Here is a 21,310-nt window from a genome sequence, read left to right on the forward strand (position 1 = left end):
TTTAATGACCTATTTGCATTTAATTTGAGCACATTTAAATATAGGGATTATCCCGATTACCTTCCATATCATCCTACATTTCTCTTTTACTCAAACTTATTGACAAACTCACCATGTTTATGTCTCATTTATTCTAGCGCTTACTCTAATATTTATTCCTCAACCTGTTCCAACCTTAAACTCACACTAAATGGTGTGAATTCCCAATCAGCATTTTCAGATCCCTTTTCTCCAGGATTTCATGAACTAGTTCAGTCATTCATTATCATTTTTCTTTTGTTTACCTCTTCCATGAACCATAGCTAAACTTCAGATATCAACAAGGTGCTCAACGAATTCATTTTCACCTCACTCTGAAAAATTCATCTATTACCTTCCTGTGCCAGGCATCTGCTACCTGATTCCTTCAAAATATGTCCAGTTCTGAAAGAGAAGGGAGCACTAAATCAATGATGATTGGAGAGATCGCTCCGGTAGGGAGATGTGTGCTGAAAGTAGACAACGGACCAAACATGATGGCCTCTCAGTATCTGTATTGCAAACCATAATGCCCAAAAGTAAAGAGAGAGTGGAAAGTAAAGTGCCTGCCACAAAGACAATGGATGGAGTGGGATGCAGGTGGCAGGAGGGATACCGGGGACATTAATGGTGGGAAATGTTACACTTGTGGAGGGATGGGTGTTCGATTATTGTATTACTGAAACTTAATCATGAAAGCTTTGTAAATGTATCTCACAGTGATTCAATTTCAAAAATAATAAATAAACAGTTAAATGAAAAATTTTACGCCTGTCTTTGAACTGATATCGAAGTTTATATAATTCTCACAGGTTCGATTCTGAAGACAGTGAGCTTTGAAATGGAAACTAGCTGCAAAGTGGTCTTGTCGTCCATACCTGTGGGAAGTAAAGGAAGGAAACAGGATGGGGGGAGAAATTCGCAACCTGGATAGTAAATTCTGAAGCAGGGCTAACCCCATCACACACACACACCAGCTGAAAGTTTCTGAAAGGCATCTGGGTAGTAAAGAATCACAAAATTGACCTCAAGAATAAACTGATCCTCTCCGCAACTGCACGAGTGTGAATCCAGACCCAGCAAAACCTCTTTCGGCATGGGCAACTCCTCGCAGAATGTCTCCAGCCTGAGAACTAAGCCTCAGCCCCGTGCCCGCCCAGGAGGGGAAAGGTATTTCTCTCTCTTGCCTCTTTCTCTCTGGGGATGAAGGGTGCAGTGTCCGCCATATTATGACGACCACAGATTGGATTTTCAAGCCTGCAATGATCCAATATCTGGAAGAAATCTCCCTGGACTTAGTTGTTAAAGTATGGAAATTCAAAACCCCACAGCCGCTAGTGCGGCCGCGCGACCTCATTTGTCTTCACAGTAGGTCTGAATCTAGTGGAGTACTCCTAACAACAATAGTGATGTTTGTGTTGAAATATTGAATTTAACCAAAGTAAACAGAATGTAAAATGAAACTTATCAGTTACAAGGCGTTGGGTGGGGGGGCGGGATGGGAGGTGTACTGTGTGGGTTTTTTTTTTTTTCATAGTGGTATATGGGTGCTGGTGAAGGGATGGTTGTTTCAGCATTGTATAACTGAGACCTAAGCCTGAAAGCATTGTAATCTTCCACATGGTGATTTAATGAAATAAAATTTTTATTAAAAAATAGAATAAACTGATCACTTATTTTCATAACTGGGCTATCCCACATATACCTCAAAAATAACATTTCTACAATTAAAATAGTAACACGAATGCCCACACCTCACATTCTTCCTGTCACACTTAATGACCATTGCATCCACTTCCCCAAGCCAGGAAGCAAGAATTTCTCCTGAACTCTTCTCTGTGGGGCTTCTACTTTACAGCTCACCAGTTACCTCTGGATGGTTTTACATCCTTATTCTCTTAAATGTCTCTTGGTTTTAAATGCACCATGACTATTGTTGCCTTCAGTGGTGTTGTTATTTTCATCTTGGATGAATACATTATTTTCTGGAGTGGATTTTTCTGTGCCTACACTTTTTATCCTTCAGATCAGTCTGCACACTGCCTGCAGAGTGTCTCTAGAGTGTCAATCTTCGATTTCCAAATCTTTCTTTTCATCATGTCTCCAACCATTCTCTACTCTCCACCTCTACTTGACTCTCTCCATTCACTCCAAATGGATTTGTATTAGCTTCTTAGAAACTCCATGTCCTTTTAAGTTGTTTTCAAAATGTATATCTCCCTCCATCTTTAAAGTTTTTCTTTTCTCCTGTCAAATCTGCACCCATATATCACTTTCTCAGAAAAATATTTCTTAAGCATTCAGGTTGGGCCACATCTCCTGGTGTTCATTGGCAAATGCATGGCTGTCTTGGATTACTTGATCTTCAAGGATTTGTTTAATATCTTTCAACCCCCCCAGAACATAAGCTCCGTAGGAGCAGAAAGTGTTTCTTTTCATTATTTTTCCTTTAGCACTTAGCATAATGCCAAGCATATGGTATGTGCTCAATATTTGATTGCGGTATACTGTTCCTGCGACTTGGAATGTCTTCTCTAGTCTTGTAAACCACAGTCTAATTTCTCCAGGATGTGTCACACACCTCACCCATACCAGGAAAGTTCCTCACCGCTGTCACTTGCCTTTGTACAAGCCTGCGTGCTTGCCCTTCTTGCCATCTCACTTTTTTTAAATTTGCAGAATCTATGGTTTGGCAACTAGGAGCAATATTACTCATAGTTGTGTTCTTTCTTCACTTTCCCCATTTTCTGTAAAATCAGATTTCACAATAAACAAGTCTGAAGATACGAATGTATTAAAAATATATTCCCACGTGACATTGAAACAACTAGAGGAAGGAGCAGCCATTCGGGGTTAAACAGGGCATCTGAGAAGTCCCCTCACCCACCAACAGGGCACCTGATAGGTCACCTGGCCTACCACATTTACACTCCAAGTAGACATGCCCCCAACCCAAGAATTTGGGTTTACAGCCTCTATTTCATGACTTCCTTCAAATAATAAACTAAATTTTATTCATCTCTAAATCTGGCATTACCTACCATGTTTTCTAGGATTCAGGAGGTGCTCAATATTTTTTGATATTAATTGACATCTTAATTCAAAGAATTAAGATTGAGATTGAATTTCAATAAGATTTAAGATACAGGAGCTCCACTATAGAAAACTATTATAACAGGGCTAGAGCAATAGTGTAGGGGTAGGGTGTTTGCCTTGCATGAGGCCAATCCCGGTTTGATTCCCAGCATCCCATATGGTCCCCTGAGTACCACCAGGAGTAATTTCTGAGTGTATGAGCCAGGAGTAACCTCTGTGCACCGCCAGATGTGACCCAAAAAGAAAAAAACTATTACAAGATAAGAATTAAAATAATAGGAACTCAAGTATAATTCGAGGACATAGTTTAATATTAAATTGAGGAAGATTTAATCCATAGAACTAAGATTAGCTTATGGTATTCATAGCCCTATAGCAGAGAATTGTAAATTGGAGATTTGGAGATTATCACACTAAGAAAATAAGGTCTTGAGTTAGATGAACTGCGAAACTTACGGATTATAAAACTGTGTGATTCTAGTAATAACCAGTCCTTATAGGAGTATTACTAGTACCCACGTAGTGTTATTGCATTTCTGTGCACTAACTACAGTAACAATTAAACAAATAACTGTTATTTCAAGCTATACAGTGACAATAAGGCTATTTCCAACCACCAATATTTTGATAACATCCAAATGTCTATTTTTAGAACTTGCAGGTATCAGTTACTTAAGATTTTATGACCTGCTGGATTCTAACAACTACCTAAACCTCCCCCAAATTACTAAAAACTACAAAGTGTTAAAAATGAAAAGCCTTTTAATTGATCAAAGGACTCTGATCATCCCAGGTATGATCTCTATCACCTGAAAGTCTCCGTGGCTCAATAGATTCTTCCATTTCAACAGAGACCTCAGTCAATTTTCAGACATATAGATAGTTCTTTAAGTCACAATTTGATTATTGATCTTTTTACTACTTTCTACAGGCACTTCTGTACTGCTGAGAGTATATCCAGCCTGTAGGGGGGGTTGCTTTGCATGTGGCCGGCCCACACTGGTTTGATGCCCAGTACTGCATGTGGTGTCTAAAACATCACATACAGCATGCCCAAGTACTGCTGGGAACGATCCAGGAGCACAAAATTATGAGAAATACCTGAGCACCACTGGATGTGGCCCAAAATCAAAATCGAATTAAATAATTTAATTAAAAATAAAGCAAATCCTCTAATATAATGCAGAGTTCTTCCTTCTAGTATAGTTGGTGCTTTAGTATAAATAGAAGATGGAATTAAACATAGAGAAAGATCTGATGTGAATAAAAATGCTGGAGACAAACATTACTTTGGCACATCTGTTAAAGATAACAATATATACAAAAAATAGACAGAAGAAAATGAACATTTTAGCATATAAGTCAATTTTACACAGGAAAAAATGTATAATAACAACTAGATCATACTTCAAATCAGCCACACTAGAAATATAACAACATAATACAGCTTTTATTTATAAAAAAGCAAATGTTCAGCATAAACTATGTAGATTTAAATCAAGAAAACTAAAAGCTTAGAGATTTTTCATTCAAGATTTTTCTTTAAAAATCATGCTTTGTAAAGAATTTTATGATGTACTGAAATGCTGTTCTTCATCTTGTAATTTCTTTTCATGTCCTTATTGGTTCCTGATAAGACAGAGCCCTTTATGAGAAAGAAAAAATATTAAGTGATTTATCAAATTAGGACCATTTCTGCTCAACAGTCAATTTATTATAATCTAAGTTTTTCATCATTTCATATAATTAGTTATAATCTTGACCAGCTAGTAATAAAAGCAACTGCTTATACTGATCATATTATATCACCAATTCTTTTCTAAAAACTTATGCCATCTACTGCACAAATGTCATTTTTGAAATATTTTATTTGTTATTTACTTATCTATAAATAAATAACAAGTGAATAAATTTTCTTATTTTTATTTTTATTTTTAATTTTTTTTTTTATTGTTTGCTTTTTGGGTCACACCTGGCGATGCACAGGGGTCACTCCTAGCTTAGCACTCAGGAATTACCCTGACGGTGCTCAGGGGACCATATAGGATGCTGGGAATCAAACCCGGGTAGGCCGCATGCAAGGCTGTGCTATCATTCCAGCCCCAAATAATTTTTTTTAAAGGACTAGCGTGATAACACAGCAGGTAGGGCGTTTGTCTTGCATGCAGCTGACCCAGGTTCAATTCCTCTATCTCTCTCAGAGAGCCTGGCATGCTACCGAGAGTACCCTGCCCACATGGCAGAGCCTGGAAAGCTACCCATGGCGTATTTGATATGCCAAAAAACAGTAACAACAAGTCTCACGATGGAGACATTACTGGTGCCCACTTGAGCAAATCGATGAACAATGGGACAATAGTGCTACAGTGCTATTTGTTATTTATTTCCTTTTCCTTTTGAGAATGAAATATTCATCGCTTCTCGGCCTTTTGGCTAAGATCAAGTGAGAATGAAATATTCAAATAAGCACAAAATGACATATAAAATTATCTAACCTGATTTCATCATAATTAAAAATGAAAAAAATTTCACCCACACAGATCTTAAAAGTACTTTTTCTAAAATGTGAAGGGTATTAAAAACAAACCTAATATAGTTTATCACTTAGCTATTTTTGTCGAAGTTTGTGTTCAGGGTCACACCTGGCAGTGTTCAGAGCTGACTCCTGGGTTTTCCCTCAGGGAGCACGCTTAGAGGTACCAGGGTGGGCCCTGTGCAAAGCAAGAACCTGAATCCCTGTCCTCCATTAAATAGTGTCATGTGCACTTTGCCATAATTATTCTTTAAATATTCTTGGACAAGCATAAAATTTAACTTTTTATCATTGTGTGCATGTGGGGTGTGTGTGTGTGTGTGTGTGTGTGTGTGTGTGTGTGTGTGTGTGTGCCTGTAAGCACTTGATCACCTTTATAGATATGCAAAGTACATGCTCTACCACCTACCCACATGCCTGGTTCCTTTTATACTGTATCTTCTAAGGTCAAAATTTTGATTTTATAGAATTAACTTCATCATTCTAGTGCATTAATTTAGATATTTTTCTACAATAAGAATGGAATTGTTTACACTTAAGGGTAAATATGCATTTTAATTGCCGTATAGCAAAACAGCTCTTTGATTTCAAGGTTGTTTTTTGGTTTTTGGTTTTTTGCTTTTTGTGTCACACCCGACGATGCACAGGGGTTACTCCTAGCTCTGCACTCAGGAATTACTCCTGGTGGTGCTCAGGGGACCATATGGGATGCTGGGAATCGAACCCAGGTCGACTGCGTGCAAGGCAAATGTCCTACCCGCTGTGCTATTGCTCCAGCCCCTGATTTCAAGTTTTTATTTAGAAACATGTATCCTGAAAATATATACCATTATTTTACTCATTGTAAAAAAGCTCTTTTCAGAATAAAAAATTCTATATAACTGTTTATAATTCTATTTATACGTGAACCTATACTAGAAAAATGGGAAAAATGTAATTTTATCTTATCACAGAAGATGTAAGTTTGTCTCACATTTAAATATTGTACAAATTGATTCACTGAACACATTGTCAAAGTGTCACAAATATTAACTAGCAATCTGTCCTTTAACTTCAAACAAATAATACAGTACTTCTAGGATGAACAAACTAATTTAACCAGTATGTTTGGAGGTTTTGGGTTAAAAAAACTAAATAATAATTATTTTTCCCTATAATGACCATAAAATAGAAAAGTTTCAGTTCTAAATATTTCTGTAACTTATAATCTAAGGAATCATTTGAATACCAATCTGACCTCCAAAACACAGTTTCTGGCACAAGGCTCTGCTTACCTTTGTCTTTGGATACATCGTGGATACCTTAACTGGCCCCTGTTACACTGCACTCTCATTTCAGATCTAAGAGTAGATCTCTGAGCTAAGTATGAATCTCTTCTGCAGAGAAACTCAATATATTCACCATGTAGAATAAATGGTCTGTTGTCAAAATGATATTTCAAGATTAAATTATTTGCTTCCATGTCATGAAAAGATAATCTGCAAGGTTCTGAGAGGGGAAAAGGAAAAAAATAATCTTAGTACATCTTCATAAGAAGCATTCTATTACCTACTTGGAATAATCATAAAATTCCCAGTTATCAGTGTGGCAAGTAAATTAGAATTAATATTTGAATCAGACACTATGATCAGTGCTCAGAAGAAAACGGTCTGACATTTAACTATGAATTGGAAAAGGAGTATGTCCTGCCTGTCTCTTTGTTTTGTGACATCAAGTTTTCAAAGACAGCAGACATAACTGTATTTCCAAGCAGTTAGAGTAATATAATGCTTTGTTTTCTCTTTTCTTCACAAAGTTCAAATAACCTTATCTCCAATCTCTTTAATTGTAGCACAGGTAGTATTTTATGAAAAATTGAGCTAAAGTTTCAACTCTATAGCTTAATATCCTGTTCTTTGAATTCTTCTCAATGAGGGAATACCAAGACTGCATCAAGATATTTTTAATTCTAAGCATAGAAGTATTATTGTGCCCTTCCTCTTATGCTATAAGCAAACAAAAACAAAAACTTAGGCATTAGGATACTCAAAATTCTTTGATTTTTGTGTGATAAAAACATGGATTTTTTTAAGTATCATATTATTTTAGAAAATAGGCTTATTTGCAATCTTTTTTGCCTTCTAGATAACCTGGGACTAAGTAGTAATTTCTAATATAATTTAAAAGTCCAGAATGAATTGCTCATAGAGTATGTGAATCTTATAAGTGTAATGCATTAAAAAATATATTTAATCTCATGAAGTATTTGTTGAACTTCTATTCATTAGATGTTAAGCACTACAAGCATAATAAAATGAACAGAAATTATTAGAAAGACCCAATAAGCCTTTATAGTCACTGCAAAAATCATTTTGAAAATGAGTTGATATGAAAATGTTCTACAAAATGCACAAATTTAATTCAAGCAACCTAAAAATTGGTTCATGAAACTTTGCTCTTAGTTATGACAAAGTGCTTATATCAACAAGATTTTTTCCTAAGAACTGAAAAAAATCTCAAAACAGACACATACTAAGTATTTAAAGGCATGAAAGAATTTTCCAGAGAAAAGAGAGAGAGAGCACAGTAGTTCGATCCATATACGTTCTCCCAAGCACTGCGAGGACTGACCCCTGACCTTATAGCTGAGTGTAAACCCTGAGTCCAGCCAGAGGAGGAGACTCCCTCAGAGAGAGAGAGAGAGAGAGAGAGAGAGAGAGAGAGAGAGAGAGAGAGAGAGAGAACTCAAATTGCTTAAACTCTAATAGTCTATTTTGAAATGTCCCTTACAAGTGCTATTTTCCTCTTGAGGAGCTTGTTGATTCACAGAAGCTGAGAAACTAAGTAAAAAATGGCCAACAACAAAGGAACCAGTAAAGCTTTTAAAACTTTAATGGGTTGAGGACAGAGCAATAAAAGTTTGAGTCAGTCTAGGATTTCCTGGATCCACAGGCCAGAAGAATGGGCTGAGAGGGGGGTGTTGGTAATTAATAGTTGGGCTCTAACTTTTCCCTGGAGGCATTTGCCTTCTGGGGAAGAGTTTGTGGGGCTTTTTGTCAGTTTAGTTTACAAGAGTGTAAATTTGGGGTACAGTGCTAACACACCAAACCTACCACGGTAGCACCAATATCCACTCTTCCTCTTTTGCTGAGACACAGGAAAAAGTGAAGAGGAAGGGGAATTAAAAACTATCAGAGCACTGGCCAGAGTGATGGTACAGTCATAGTATAGTACATTTATCTTGTAGGCAGCCAACCTGGCTTAGATCCCTGTATCTCAGATGGTCCCCTCGCCCTCCAGGAACGGATCCTTGACCACAGAGACAGATGCAAGCCCTGAGCATGGTCCAATGTGGCCCAAAACAACAATGAAAGGTACCAGAGTACCTGACAGCCAGTAGGACCAGAGCTAGTCAGAAAAGGAAGTACATTGGAAGATACACAAAACTCTCTGTGAGGCACTCCTGCCTGCATTCTAGGAGCTGGGCTGCAAGCAAAGATTGCAGACTATGCTCAGAGAGAGCTTTTTGTCTCAGGTTGAACTGCCTTCACACTATCAGCCAGAGGATGGAATTAAACTTTTCTGGAAAAACATGACATCTTTATCCCAAGACCCTATATTTTTTCCTAATATTCAATTAATAACAGACATAACAAGAAATGAGACTAGAAAATAGGAATACGCTGACAGATGATCCAAATAATAGATTTACAGAAAAAGTATTACAGATAAGTTTAGTTTGTGATAAATGTGGTAAAAAAAAAAAAATGGGTGTTAAGGGCTGGGGAGATAGTTCAACCTGCTCCTATGCATACTTTGCAAGTCAGAACCCTGGGTTTGCTCCCCTGAAGGAAAAGGAATGATCCCTCTAGTCTCACTGGGAATCCTGAGCTCCAGCCATGTGTGTCCTCAGGGCATTCCCAGGAGTGGCTCAGAAACAGGCCAAAAAATGTTAAGATGACGTTTTTTAATTTTGCAACCTGAATATAAAAAAATCGAATGGAAACTTTAGAAACGCATACCAAATAGCTAAAACCGAGAATCCCATAGACAAGATTAAAGCAAATTGGGCCATTTAAACAAAGAATGAATGATGCAGAATATATATATATCTGCAGAAACAGTCAGAATGACACAGAAAAGGCAACACCAAGACCTGTAAAACATATCAAACAATAGATTTTAAAAATTAGCAATATAGGGAATAAAATGCACACACACAAAATAAAAACCCACTTACAGGTTCAATGTTAATAGAGAAAAAATAAGAAATAGATAATTCAATATATGACATAAATATAATAAATTAAAAGTAAATTAAAAATAAAGTGACAGAGAATCTCAAAATCATCATAAGGTAAGTTTTACAGAAATGTTATTAAGAATGGCATTTGTGTAAAACTATAAAAAATAAAGCATGAAATTATTCCTTTCCTTTTCTTTTTTAATATCGCAGTCATGGTTTATTACAATGGAAGATACAGATTACTTCAGCCAAAGGAAGAGATGCACAGCAGAGTTCACAAAAGTTCCCAGCATGGGGGCTGGAGCAATAACACAGTGGGTAGGCTGTTTGCCTTGCACTCGGCCAACCGGGTTCAATTCCCAGCATCCCATATGGTCCCCCAAGCACCACCAGAGGTAATTACTGAGTGCAGAGCCAAGAGTAACCCCTGTGCATAGCTGGGTGTGACCCAAAAAGTAAAAAAAAAAAAAAAAAGCATGAAGCTACTGTCCCCAGCAGTGAGTACGGGTCCTCCAGCATGTAGACATAGTTCATTGTCCAAGTACCTGATCTGAATTTCTAGCACCTTTGAATTTCAAGTGAATACTGTTAATACAGGATCCATCATCTCCCATAATCACATCGGTAAGAGTATCTGATGAGGTCAGTTCCTAAATTAAATCACATTATTAGATTACTCACAATTACCCAAAGCCCTCAGAAAAATTAAGGCATCCCCATGATTTAGATGTCTTCAAATGTCAAGAAAGTTATAGGCAACTGAATAGCTGGAAAATACAAAAGGAAATGCTTATCACTCAAAAGCATGAAGTGACTCTTTTTAAAACAGAGAAAGAAAATAAGGGCTAGCTAGAATTCTGTATAAAAGATTATTCTTTAGTAATGAAAGAAAATAACTAAATTTCCTTTTAAAAATTGAGAAAATAATAGAGAAATGACTAAGAACTTTTTAAAAGCTCTTAATAATGTTCAGGTATACAGAAGATGAGGAATAAATCATTGATATTAAAAAATAGGTACATCTCAATGAATGCTGATGAATACCATCAGATAAATAGTATTTCTGGAATTTATACGGTATGTATACTGACAAGCAATACAAAAAGTGATAAGGGTAAAGAAGTTAAAGTATTCTTGGTACTAAGGAAATGATAAAAGTTCTAATTTAGATTCAGTCGCAGGAAGTTGAGTTTGCGTTATGCAATTCCTATGACAACAGCAGCTGATTAAAAAAAAAAAAACTTGACTTACTCATAAAAAAATGGAAAATAGAGAGAAAAGACTATAGGACAGACCGATCATATAGTATAATAATGAACAAGAAAAAGCCTCCGTTTTCCCCTGCCAGCTGCTGGAATGGCTTTATTTTAACACTCCCCAATTTTACATTCTAAACATTCTAGCAGTTTCCTGGGCTCTCTGAAAGCGAGAGAATCTGCAGTTCTTCAAAGCCATGCTTTAGAGCAAATGGATTTAATTATGCCCCAGGCCTTGAGCTGGAGGGAAGAAGAGATATCAAAGATAGTTTGTACCAGAGCAAACAGTCAGCAGTCCAAGCTGTCCTAAATAACCAAAGATTAAGGAAGATGGCAGCCTCTTGGCCTAACTGGGAATACAGGATGTTAGTTTAACATGAAAAGGCCTCAGAGCACAAAGACTCAAGTTTCCTATTAGAAACTGAGCTAAAACAAAGAAAAAAGTCAAAAAGCCATACTTGAATTTATTCTGTGATTAAGTTTCTCCCATACTGGGGATTTTTTTTTTTTGGTTTTCTCTTCTCTCTCTTCTCTCTCTCTCCCTCTCTCTCTCTCTTTCTCTCTCTATCTCTCAGTCCCTCTCTGTCTGTCTCCCTCTGTCTCCGTGTATCTCTTGTCTCTTCATCTGTCTCTGTCTGTCTCTCTGTCTCTGTGTGTGTTTTGTTTTGGGGCCACACCTGGCATTGCTCAGGGCTTACTCCTGGCTCTGGGCTCTGATCACTCCTGGCAAACTCAAGGAACCATATGGGGTGCAGGCATTGAACCTGAGTTATCTGTACCATCTCTACTACTTTTCAATGAACATTTCTATCTCTCTGAGTCTGAGCTTCTTTACTGTTTAGTATTTTTACTTTTGAAAATATCGACGAACCTGAGAATCCTGGATTTTATTTTATTAGACACGTTTGTAGTACATACCTAAACATGATGGCAGAGTAGTCCATGTTCCCTCCAAACAGTATGATTTCCTAGAGCCTTGTAGAAAATGGTGTTCAAAGCACATATATTCTACAAAGGAACCGTTTTCATAGGGTCCCGGTGTTGCAGAAATAGCAAGTCCATTTTTAATCATTTGAGGAGATCCACATTGTCCTTTAGGTTCTGCAGAAACAATTTTAAGTAATGAATTTCTATATAAACATCTAGTGTTTTTATTAGTCCTGCACTGTAGCACTGTCGCACTGCTGTCCTGTTGTTCATCGATTTGCTCGAGCGGGCACCAGTAACGTCTCCATTGTGAGACTTGTTACTGTTTTAGGCATATTGAAAACACCATGGGTAGCTTGCCAGGCTCTGCTGTGCAGGAGAGATACTCTCAGTAGCTTGCCGGGTTCTCTGAGAGGGGCAGAGGAATCAAACCCGGGTCGGCCGCGTGCAAGGCAAATGCCCTACTGCTGTGCTATCTCTCCAGAGCTTAGTCCTACAGAAATAAAATGAGATATTCCATATAAAAGCACTTAAAGATGGTTTTCAAGTAATTTTTAAATATTGAAATCATACATATGAGAACTTTGTACTATAAAAATGTATTTTTATTTCTATTGGCATCTCATAGTATTTACACTTAGAACTATCAGAAGCTTGCCACAAGGTTGAGGGTAGTTAGGATTGAGAAGGGACAACTATGACAATGATCGTTGGAAATGATCACTCTGGACAAGAATTGAGTGCTGAAAGTAGGTAAAGGGATACACGTGAAAACCTTTCAGTACCTGTATTGCAAACCATAATGCCCAAAAGAAGAGAGAGAGAGAGAGAGAGAAGAGAGAGAGAGAGAGAGAGAGAGAGAGAGAGAGAGAGAGGAAGAGAGAGAGAGAGAGAGAGAGAGAGAGAGAGAGATGGGGGGGATGTCTGCCATAGAAGAAAAGTGCCTATCATAGAGGCAGACTGGAGTTGGGGTTAGAAGGAGAGAAACTAGGGACATTGCTCGTAGGAAATGTACACTGGTGAGGGACAAGTGGTGAATGTTGCATGACCAAAATCCAACCATGAACAAGTTTGTAACTATGTATATCATGGGGATTTATTAAAAAAAAAAATAGGGGGCTGGAGAGATAGCACAGCGGGTAGGGCGTTTGCCTTGCACGCGGCCGACCCAGGTTTGATTCCCAGCATCCCATATGGTCCCCTGAGCACCACCAGGGGTAATTCCTGAGTGCAGAGCCAAGAGTGACCCCTGTGTATCACCAGGTGTGACCCAAAAAGCAAAAAAAAGTAAAATAAATTTAAAAAATAAATAAATAAAAATACAAAAATTTGAAACTATCAGAGTACTTATAATCATGATTTTTATTTTCCTGTTATATCAAGATAAGAGTTAAAATATAAGATCCTGCTTGAAGTCTTGCTTTCTATATGTATTCTCTTCCCTTTCCACTTCTTAAAAGTAACTAGTCTCCTGTATGGAGTACCCCAAATCTCTCATCTATATTGAGCTGTTTATAGACAAGGCTCTCCAGAAAACCCCAGGGAACAATGTCTTAAAGTTCGTTGATTGTTCACATAAGTTAATCAATTTGATGATTTTTTAAAGGCATTTAATATTGCCTGTCATAAAACTGATTTGCTGGAATTTAAAAAGTCAGCGCAATCATGCTATTTAAGTACATGTGCTGACAAAAAATTGATCAGATCATTCCTAAATTTATAGATTAGAAGATAATGGCAATGGATTGCTTAGATTCATACTTTTTTTTACAAGATAATACTATGTTTTTATTTATTTTATTTCATACAGCCAACCCATGTTCGATTCCTCCACCCCTCTTGGAGAGCCCAGCAAGCTACTGAGAGTATCACGCCCACACAGCAGAGCCTGGCAAGCTACACGTGGCACATTTGATATGCCAGAAACAGTAACAACAAGTCTCACAATGAGAGACATTACTGGTGCCTGCTCAAACAAATCGATAAGCAACGGGATGACAGTGACAGTGACAGATTTTATTTTATTTTTTTATTGAATCACTGTGAGATACTTACAAGCTTCCATGTTTGGGTTACAGTCACACAATGATCAAACACCCATCCCTCCACCAGTGCACATTCCCCACCACCAATATCCCTAGTATACCTAGATTCATACCTTTAGCGCAAGTGGCAACATTGGTCAAGGAAGAATTTTTAGAAAGCATTGTTTTACCTTTTCTAACACATACAGGATATCTCAATTCTCCTTGATAGCACTGCACAGATAAATCAGATCGTGGGGCTGATGAAGACAAAACGTATCCTTGTTTACATACAAAATCGATTAAATCTCCATGTAAAATCTTTCCTTCATATTTCCACTTTATTTCTATGTTATTTCTGTTCATTTTTTCCACATCAGCAGTGCATGGCTCTGTAAGACAAAATGTTCCTTAAAATTCTTACTTAAAATGTTAAAATTCTTAACAAATATGAAAGTGACGGGTGTTTTAAACAATGATTTCAAGCTGGGGACACAGGTCAATCTCATGAAATGCTCTGAACTTGATTCCCTGCTACCGCATGACCACCCCCAACACTACCAAGTGTGGCCCCAATGGCTCCTGAGCACTGCTCTGCAGCCACTGGCACTGAATCATCAGACCCCCTAATGGAGCATCTCAAGCAATGACCTTAGGCCCCCTTTATTTGTTCTGGTGTCTCCCCATAAACAAAAAATTACATTACGACAGGAATCCAAAAAAGCACTTTAAAGTTGATTTTATTATTATTATTAAATCTCTTATCGTCTTCATGATAAATCAGTCACTTAACGTGTGATATATATATATATATATATATATATATATATATATACAGACATTGTGGGAGGAACGATAACCCAATGGATAGGGCGTTTGCCTTGCATGTAGCCAACCTGGGTTCAATCTCTCCGCCCCTCTTGGAGAGCCCAGCAAGCTACTGAGAGTATCTCATCCACACGGCAGAGCCTTGCAAGGTATCCATGGTGTATTCAATATGCCAAAAACAGTAACAAGTCTCACAATGGAGACGTTACTGGTGCCCGCTCGAGCAAATCGATGAACAACGGGAGGACAGTGCTACTGACATTGTAAGAAACCAAACCTTGGGTTTGACACAGATAAGAACGTACTCAACTGTTGAATCACATCCCAGAGAAAAGCCATTTAATTTGAAACATGTGTATCACTCTTTGAGGCCATCAACTACTTAAGTTCATCATGATTTCTTTCCTATAAATTAAAAATCTTGGATAGAAAGAAAATTGTTTGCTAGAATTTTTAAATGAATATTCTGAGTGAAAGAGGCATATGGGACTTCTGTTCAATGAATAAAACAAAAGTTCCCGTCTTGGTGGAATATTTTCTTTTAAACTGGAGGAAACAGGCAAAAATAATGATTATAAAAATTTTACCATATTTGACCATTTTAAAACTAGTTATGGCCTTATGACCAGAGTGGAAAGGAGTTATCTAAATCATTTGGTCAAGGACTGAAGTCACTTTTAGTACTTTGAAAGATGGAATCTGAGTTAAGCCTAGATACAAAGTTATTTGCACAGACACTTGGAGGAAATTAGGAAATGAGCTATGTTCTTTTCTAAGAATATTCCAAACAGAGCAAACAATCCTGATGTGAGAATACCCTTGGCTTAAGGGAGAATCAGGAGACTAGAGTGACTGAAGAATAAGAGCAGGAAAAAGAACAGTTAGGAGAAGCTTGCTAGGTTCATAATGTCTCTAACAGATGGAAAATTCTACTTCTTATCGCAGTGCTGTTCCCACTTGTACTGAGAACTTTAGTGCCAAAGGATAAACCACATGAATCTTCTTGCTCTGATGACATTATATGAGATTTGCTCAGTGTTTACTTTGATCCATTTTCATCTGTGCCTAAATGCCTGTGGCAATTGTTCCAGAGGAAAGGACAGATTTCTTTAAAACTTATTATTCCTTATGATGTCATTGCAGAATTTGAGTTTCTATTATTATTTCAATTCAGACTTATCCTTAGGACAGTACAGCTGTTCAATCCAATGTCAAATTCCATCATCCAAAACATTTTTTAAAATAAGAAAACAAAAAAAAAATAAAATAAAATAAGAAAACAATAGTTAAACTGTATTTGAAAATATACCTGAACTTGAGTGAGAACAGCAGCCTAAGAATGATTTGAGAGAGCAATTACAAAGGTCTTATAAGAGCTGAAAACTTAAAAGCTTAAGTTTATTGCACATTAAAACACTATTAAGTCAAAGTAACAGAGAAAAGTTCTTATTATGCCTATGAAAAGATGACTTAATTATGAACAATCAGTTCACTACAAAGAAACCTGTGGACATTAGAAAAATTTTAAAACCATAATTAATAATATACAAAACAAATCAATTTTAACTGCTAAATCAGGTGAAAACTAACATATTTAAGCTGACAGAGATTAAGAAAACTAGTTAGAGGGGCTGGAGCAATAGCACAGTGGGTAGGGCATCTGCCTTGCACGCGGTCGACCCAGGTTCGATTCCCAGCATCCCATATGGTCCCCTGAGCACTGCCAGGGGTAATTCCTGAGTGCAGAGCCAGGAGTAACCCCTGTGCATCGCTGGGTGTGACCCAAAAAGCAAAAAAAAAAAAAAAGAAAGAAAAAGAAAACTAGTTAGAGTAAATATTCTGGAGGACAAATTTCCAATTTTAAAGAAAAATACATAAAATTCTAGACCTTTTTGATCCAGGAATACCTCTCAGTAAACTTAAAGAACAAGATAAAGCATGTGAATTAAATATATTTTTAATTTTAAATATTAACAGCATATTTTAATATTTACAAAATTTTAGTACAAAATGCAATGTTTAGCATATTAAATGTCGTATGCACAATAAGAATTCATGCAACTAGTGGTTGATTTCATTATAGCATAACTGTATTATGGAATAAGTTACAGTATAAAATATGTATTGTAGAAGTGCCTCAAATCCTATGCATAATATAGTTGAGTGGAAAAATCATACTGCCTTTTATTTTTTAAGCGTTGGGGCCACACCTAGCAATGCTCAGGGATTACTTCTGGCTTTACACTCAGGAATCACTCCTGGAAGTGCTCAGGGAACCATATTGGATGGCTAGAACTGAACCCAAGTCAGTTACCTGCAAGGCAAGTGCCCTACCCTCTAGACTATTTCTCCAATCCCCAACATAGCCTTTTCATGATGGAATGTATTTTGTGAATGTGTGTGTGCATGTGTGTGTGTGTGTGTGTGTGTGTGTGTGTGCGCGCACGTTCACATGAGTTTATAGAAAATGTTAAGAGATAACAGAGAGCTAGTACAGTGGAGAGGGTGCTTGCCTTGCATGTGGCCATTACTGGCCCTGGTCCTACTCTGGACTATATGTAGAGCCCAGGGATAAGTCCTAGGGACAGTTGCAGGTGGTCCAAAAAACAAACAAACAAACAAAAAAGATCGTTATCTAAGTTATTCACAGCACTTGTAAGTATCTATTTTCTCATAGTTGTTTCTATATGTCCATTAAATCTTGGTAAATAGCAATTATTTGTTTTTGTAGTTTAGAGGGATGTTGGATACCAACTCTAAATGTTTTAGGCTTCACTGGTGAATTGCCCCTTTCCTCCTCCCAGAGAAGCTTACCATGCCCTTGCTAACATCCCTACTTTGGTTAAAGTTTATCTTCAATCATTCCTTTGTATTTTACCTCTCCTTGTCACAGTTCTCCAAGTCAGTCTTGACTACTTATAAATCAAAACTTTCTGATAATTCTAAATTTTGTATTGGCACTGCTTTGCATTTGAAGGGCTGTGTATTTGTACCTGCTTTTCTATTTCCATTATAGCCTTTTTACATTTTATCTGTAGAGCAATGTTCTTTGGTAGAATATAGGCAGATCATTAATGCTATGCTCCTAATATTTGGGAGTTGATTGAATCTGAAATATACCTATCCCTGGATATAATCATTTGGTCATAATTGCTTATGATTATGACTCAGGCTTCAGTTTCTGTAGTACCTAACACCCCAAAAGGGAGGTCCCACCGCCGTGGGATTGGGATGGACCCAGAGCTAGTGACAAAGCTACCCGGCATTGAAATGGGACATTCTATAAAGCATGAATGCATGGTCTTGATGCAAGCTGTTACAACTTAAGAGACAGGACCCTCATGGAGAAGGACAAGCTGAACTGGCCTGAGGACTTAGTCTGGGATTTACGGTAAAAGCCTTGCTTGCTCTCAAAGCCCAGAGAACTAAGTGTTGGGATCTTTGTCTCTTACTGTGTTTATCCAAAGAACTGCAAGTATTGATAGGTTATACAGCTAGAGGAAGAGATAAAAGCAATGTAGATGTTCCTGGGAGATAGAGTGTCTCCTTGAGTTAAAGCTCCCCAAGAGAATTTTCTCCAACAAATATTTATCTCTGTAAATGACCAATCGCACTTATGTCCTTACCTCTACCCCCATTCAGATGTTCTATAGTATGCCAGCAGTTCTGCATTAAATGGGTTATTTTTTTTAATCCTTCAATGATTATTTTTAAAATTAGTGAGTCACCGTGAGGGTATGGTTACAGATTTACACATTTTCATGCTTGTGTTTCCCTCATACAGTGTTCGAGAGCCCATCCCTCCACCAGTGTCCATTCTCCACCACCAATGAACCCAGTATCTTTCCCACCCCCCAATCCCATCCCCCTCCACCCCACTCCACCTCTGTGGCAGGGCATTCCCTTTTGTTCTCTCTCTCCTTTTTAGGTGTTGTGAACTCACAGAGGACTAATATTTTTCATTACCATTTGGGAGGGAGGGGATCTCAAGCAGTGTCTAGAGACCAGGGAACCTTGTGGTACTCAGCTGGGTAAGGATGAGATAGTTCAGTGAGAGAAGCCAGAAATATGGTTCCGCTCAGCCCCTTCATGTGATGGGGCCAACAAAAACACACTTGAAGTTAACTGAGGTCTAATGGTCATATCCAGCAGTGTTGGGGGGTGGGAGGGTGAAAATGGAGAACTAAATTCAGAGCCTGCTCATACAAAACATACACTCCAGCCATTTCAGCTATCATCCTGGCCCCTGGCTTACTTCTTTTAACTTATAAATTTAAAATTCAACGTTCTCGCTATTGCCTCCATATAAAATTTATCATGTAACAATTCATTGCAATCATAGTGGCTGGTTGCATTCCTTTTAAATGTAATTCTGACAAAGCTAAGACCTTAAGCAAATAGGCTTAGAGGAGAGGTAAAACAGTATTTTCACAGATTGACCTCAATTTTGCTAATTAGGCACAATTAGCAGATAGTACAATAGGTAGGGTTTTTGCCTTCTACACGTCCAACTGAGTTCAATCCTCGGCACCCCACTTGGCCCCCAAGCATCACAGGAGTGATCCCTGAGCACATAACCAGGAGTAAGCCTTGAGCACAGCTGGCTGTGGTCCAAATCAAAACAAAATTTGCTAATTATTTAAAATTTTCCACTTGAATCATGAATGTTCATTTTATAGATACCTTGGTCCAAATTCTAATTAGAATAGCTGCCAACTTGTTTCAACTTGCTCAATCAGATAGAATAAAGAGGACTATTCAAGAGATGAAGATGAAGTGGCAGCAAAGAAAGCTAACAACAATATTTTGCTCAGGACAGAATTGGGTTGTCATTCCTCTCTCCAAATGGCTTTGTGTTGCAAGCAGTGACAATGAAAAATATTATAAGTTAAAAGAAATATTTAAGTTAAAAGAAAAATAAGTCACAAAAATATGAGCTGACCTAATACCACCACAGTGCTTATGAAAAATGTGTTATTCATGTCCTTGTGGAGTTTAAACTAATGTTATACAAATATGTAGACATTGCTCTGCTTATAGAAACAGAAAACACTTAGAAAAAATTTTTGTAAAATCCTTTCCATACTATAAACATTATATTAAAATCATAATGGTAAAAAAAACATTGCATGTGTTCTGGCATAAGAGGAATAATTTCAGGAGGTGTAATGCACAGCATAATGGCTACAGTTAACAATCTATTGTGTACATTGGATTATGGCTAATAAAGTATACTTGAAGTGTTTTCATCCTAACAACAGTAAATAATAGTAGTTGTTATGAAAGGTGAAGGATAACTAACCCAATTGTAATCATTTCCCAATATATTTATGTTTTTAAAAGTCACATTGCACAGTTTGAACTTACAAGATGTCATATATCAATTATTGCTCCATAAAGCTGTGGTAAAAATTAATTTGTCTTACCTAAGCAAACAGGTGGTGGTGACCATCTTCCTTGTTCACACTGAGATGTTTTTGCTCCCCTCAATAAATAATACTCATTGCATCTATATTCCACAGAGGATCCTGATGTGTAGGATGGCAATAACCCACCGATAACAGCCCCATTCCTTACATTAGGAGGAGGGCTGCAATTCTCAATATTTTCTAAGAAAAGAAGTAATTTGATTATTAGGAACACATAACAGTATGATAAAGCAGTTACCCCATATTATAATACCTCAATAGTTATGCTATATAGTTTAAGACAATTGATTTCAAAATTCATCCATTAGAATAGAAATAAATGCTACTCAGATAAACTTAAATTTATTAAGCAAAAGCGAACAGCAATTATTTTTCCTAAGAGTATGTTTGCTTATTTTTCACTTTTCTTGTTTGTGAAAAAGTTATGATACAGGTACTTCTAAAATGTTTGCAAAGTAAAATACTATTGTTTAGTCTAAAATTGTGGTCAATACTAAAATTGCCTTTATCATTATCACTTTTTTTTTTGTTTTTGCTTTTTTGGGGGGCACATCCAGTGGTACTAAGGGGTTACTTACTCCTGTCTCAGCACTCAAGAATTACCCCTGGTGGTGCTTGGGGGACCATATGGGATGCTGGGAATCGAACCCGGGTCAGCTGCATACAAAGCAAACCTCCTACCCGCTGTGCTATCGCTCCAGCCCCCTCATTATCACTTTTATGTTTTAGATTTGTACTGCTTTTTTGTCTCAAGTCTCAAACCAGGTAAGAAAATTTCTTTTACTCTTTTTTAAAGACTTTGTCTTACTATTAATTTTTTTTAACCTGAACTGTTTTTTTCTTTTATGCAAGCACATCCTAAATTAACCTGCTTGAGGTGAGCACTCCAGAAATTTGATCAAGCAGTGAAAAGTTGGGGAAGTCAGCTTCCAGGACTGGTCACGAGGCCTGAGCTCAGAAAGACAAAAGATCGA

The 21,310-nt window shown here is 37.3% G+C and overlaps 1 protein-coding gene across 1 annotated transcript in view; it reads right to left on the reverse strand.

The window, feature by feature from the left end:
- Positions 1 to 4,624: 4,624 nt before the first annotated feature.
- Positions 4,625 to 21,310, reverse strand: part of F13B (coagulation factor XIII B chain) — a 31,965-nt gene continuing 15,279 nt past the window's right edge. The window contains exons 8-12 of the mRNA XM_004610005.2: positions 20,334 to 20,516; positions 14,271 to 14,471; positions 12,047 to 12,229; positions 6,922 to 7,135; positions 4,625 to 4,759 (exon numbers count right to left, since the gene is read on the reverse strand). Coding sequence (XP_004610062.2) covers positions 4,726 to 4,759; positions 6,922 to 7,135; positions 12,047 to 12,229; positions 14,271 to 14,471; positions 20,334 to 20,516 — 815 coding nt within the window. The 3' untranslated portion in view covers positions 4,625 to 4,725. The remainder of the gene's footprint in view (positions 4,760 to 6,921; positions 7,136 to 12,046; positions 12,230 to 14,270; positions 14,472 to 20,333; positions 20,517 to 21,310) is intronic.

This window comes from Sorex araneus, chromosome 7 (genome assembly GCF_027595985.1).
Source record: "Sorex araneus isolate mSorAra2 chromosome 7, mSorAra2.pri, whole genome shotgun sequence".
In the NCBI taxonomy this organism is placed as follows: Eukaryota; Metazoa; Chordata; class Mammalia; order Eulipotyphla; family Soricidae; genus Sorex; species Sorex araneus.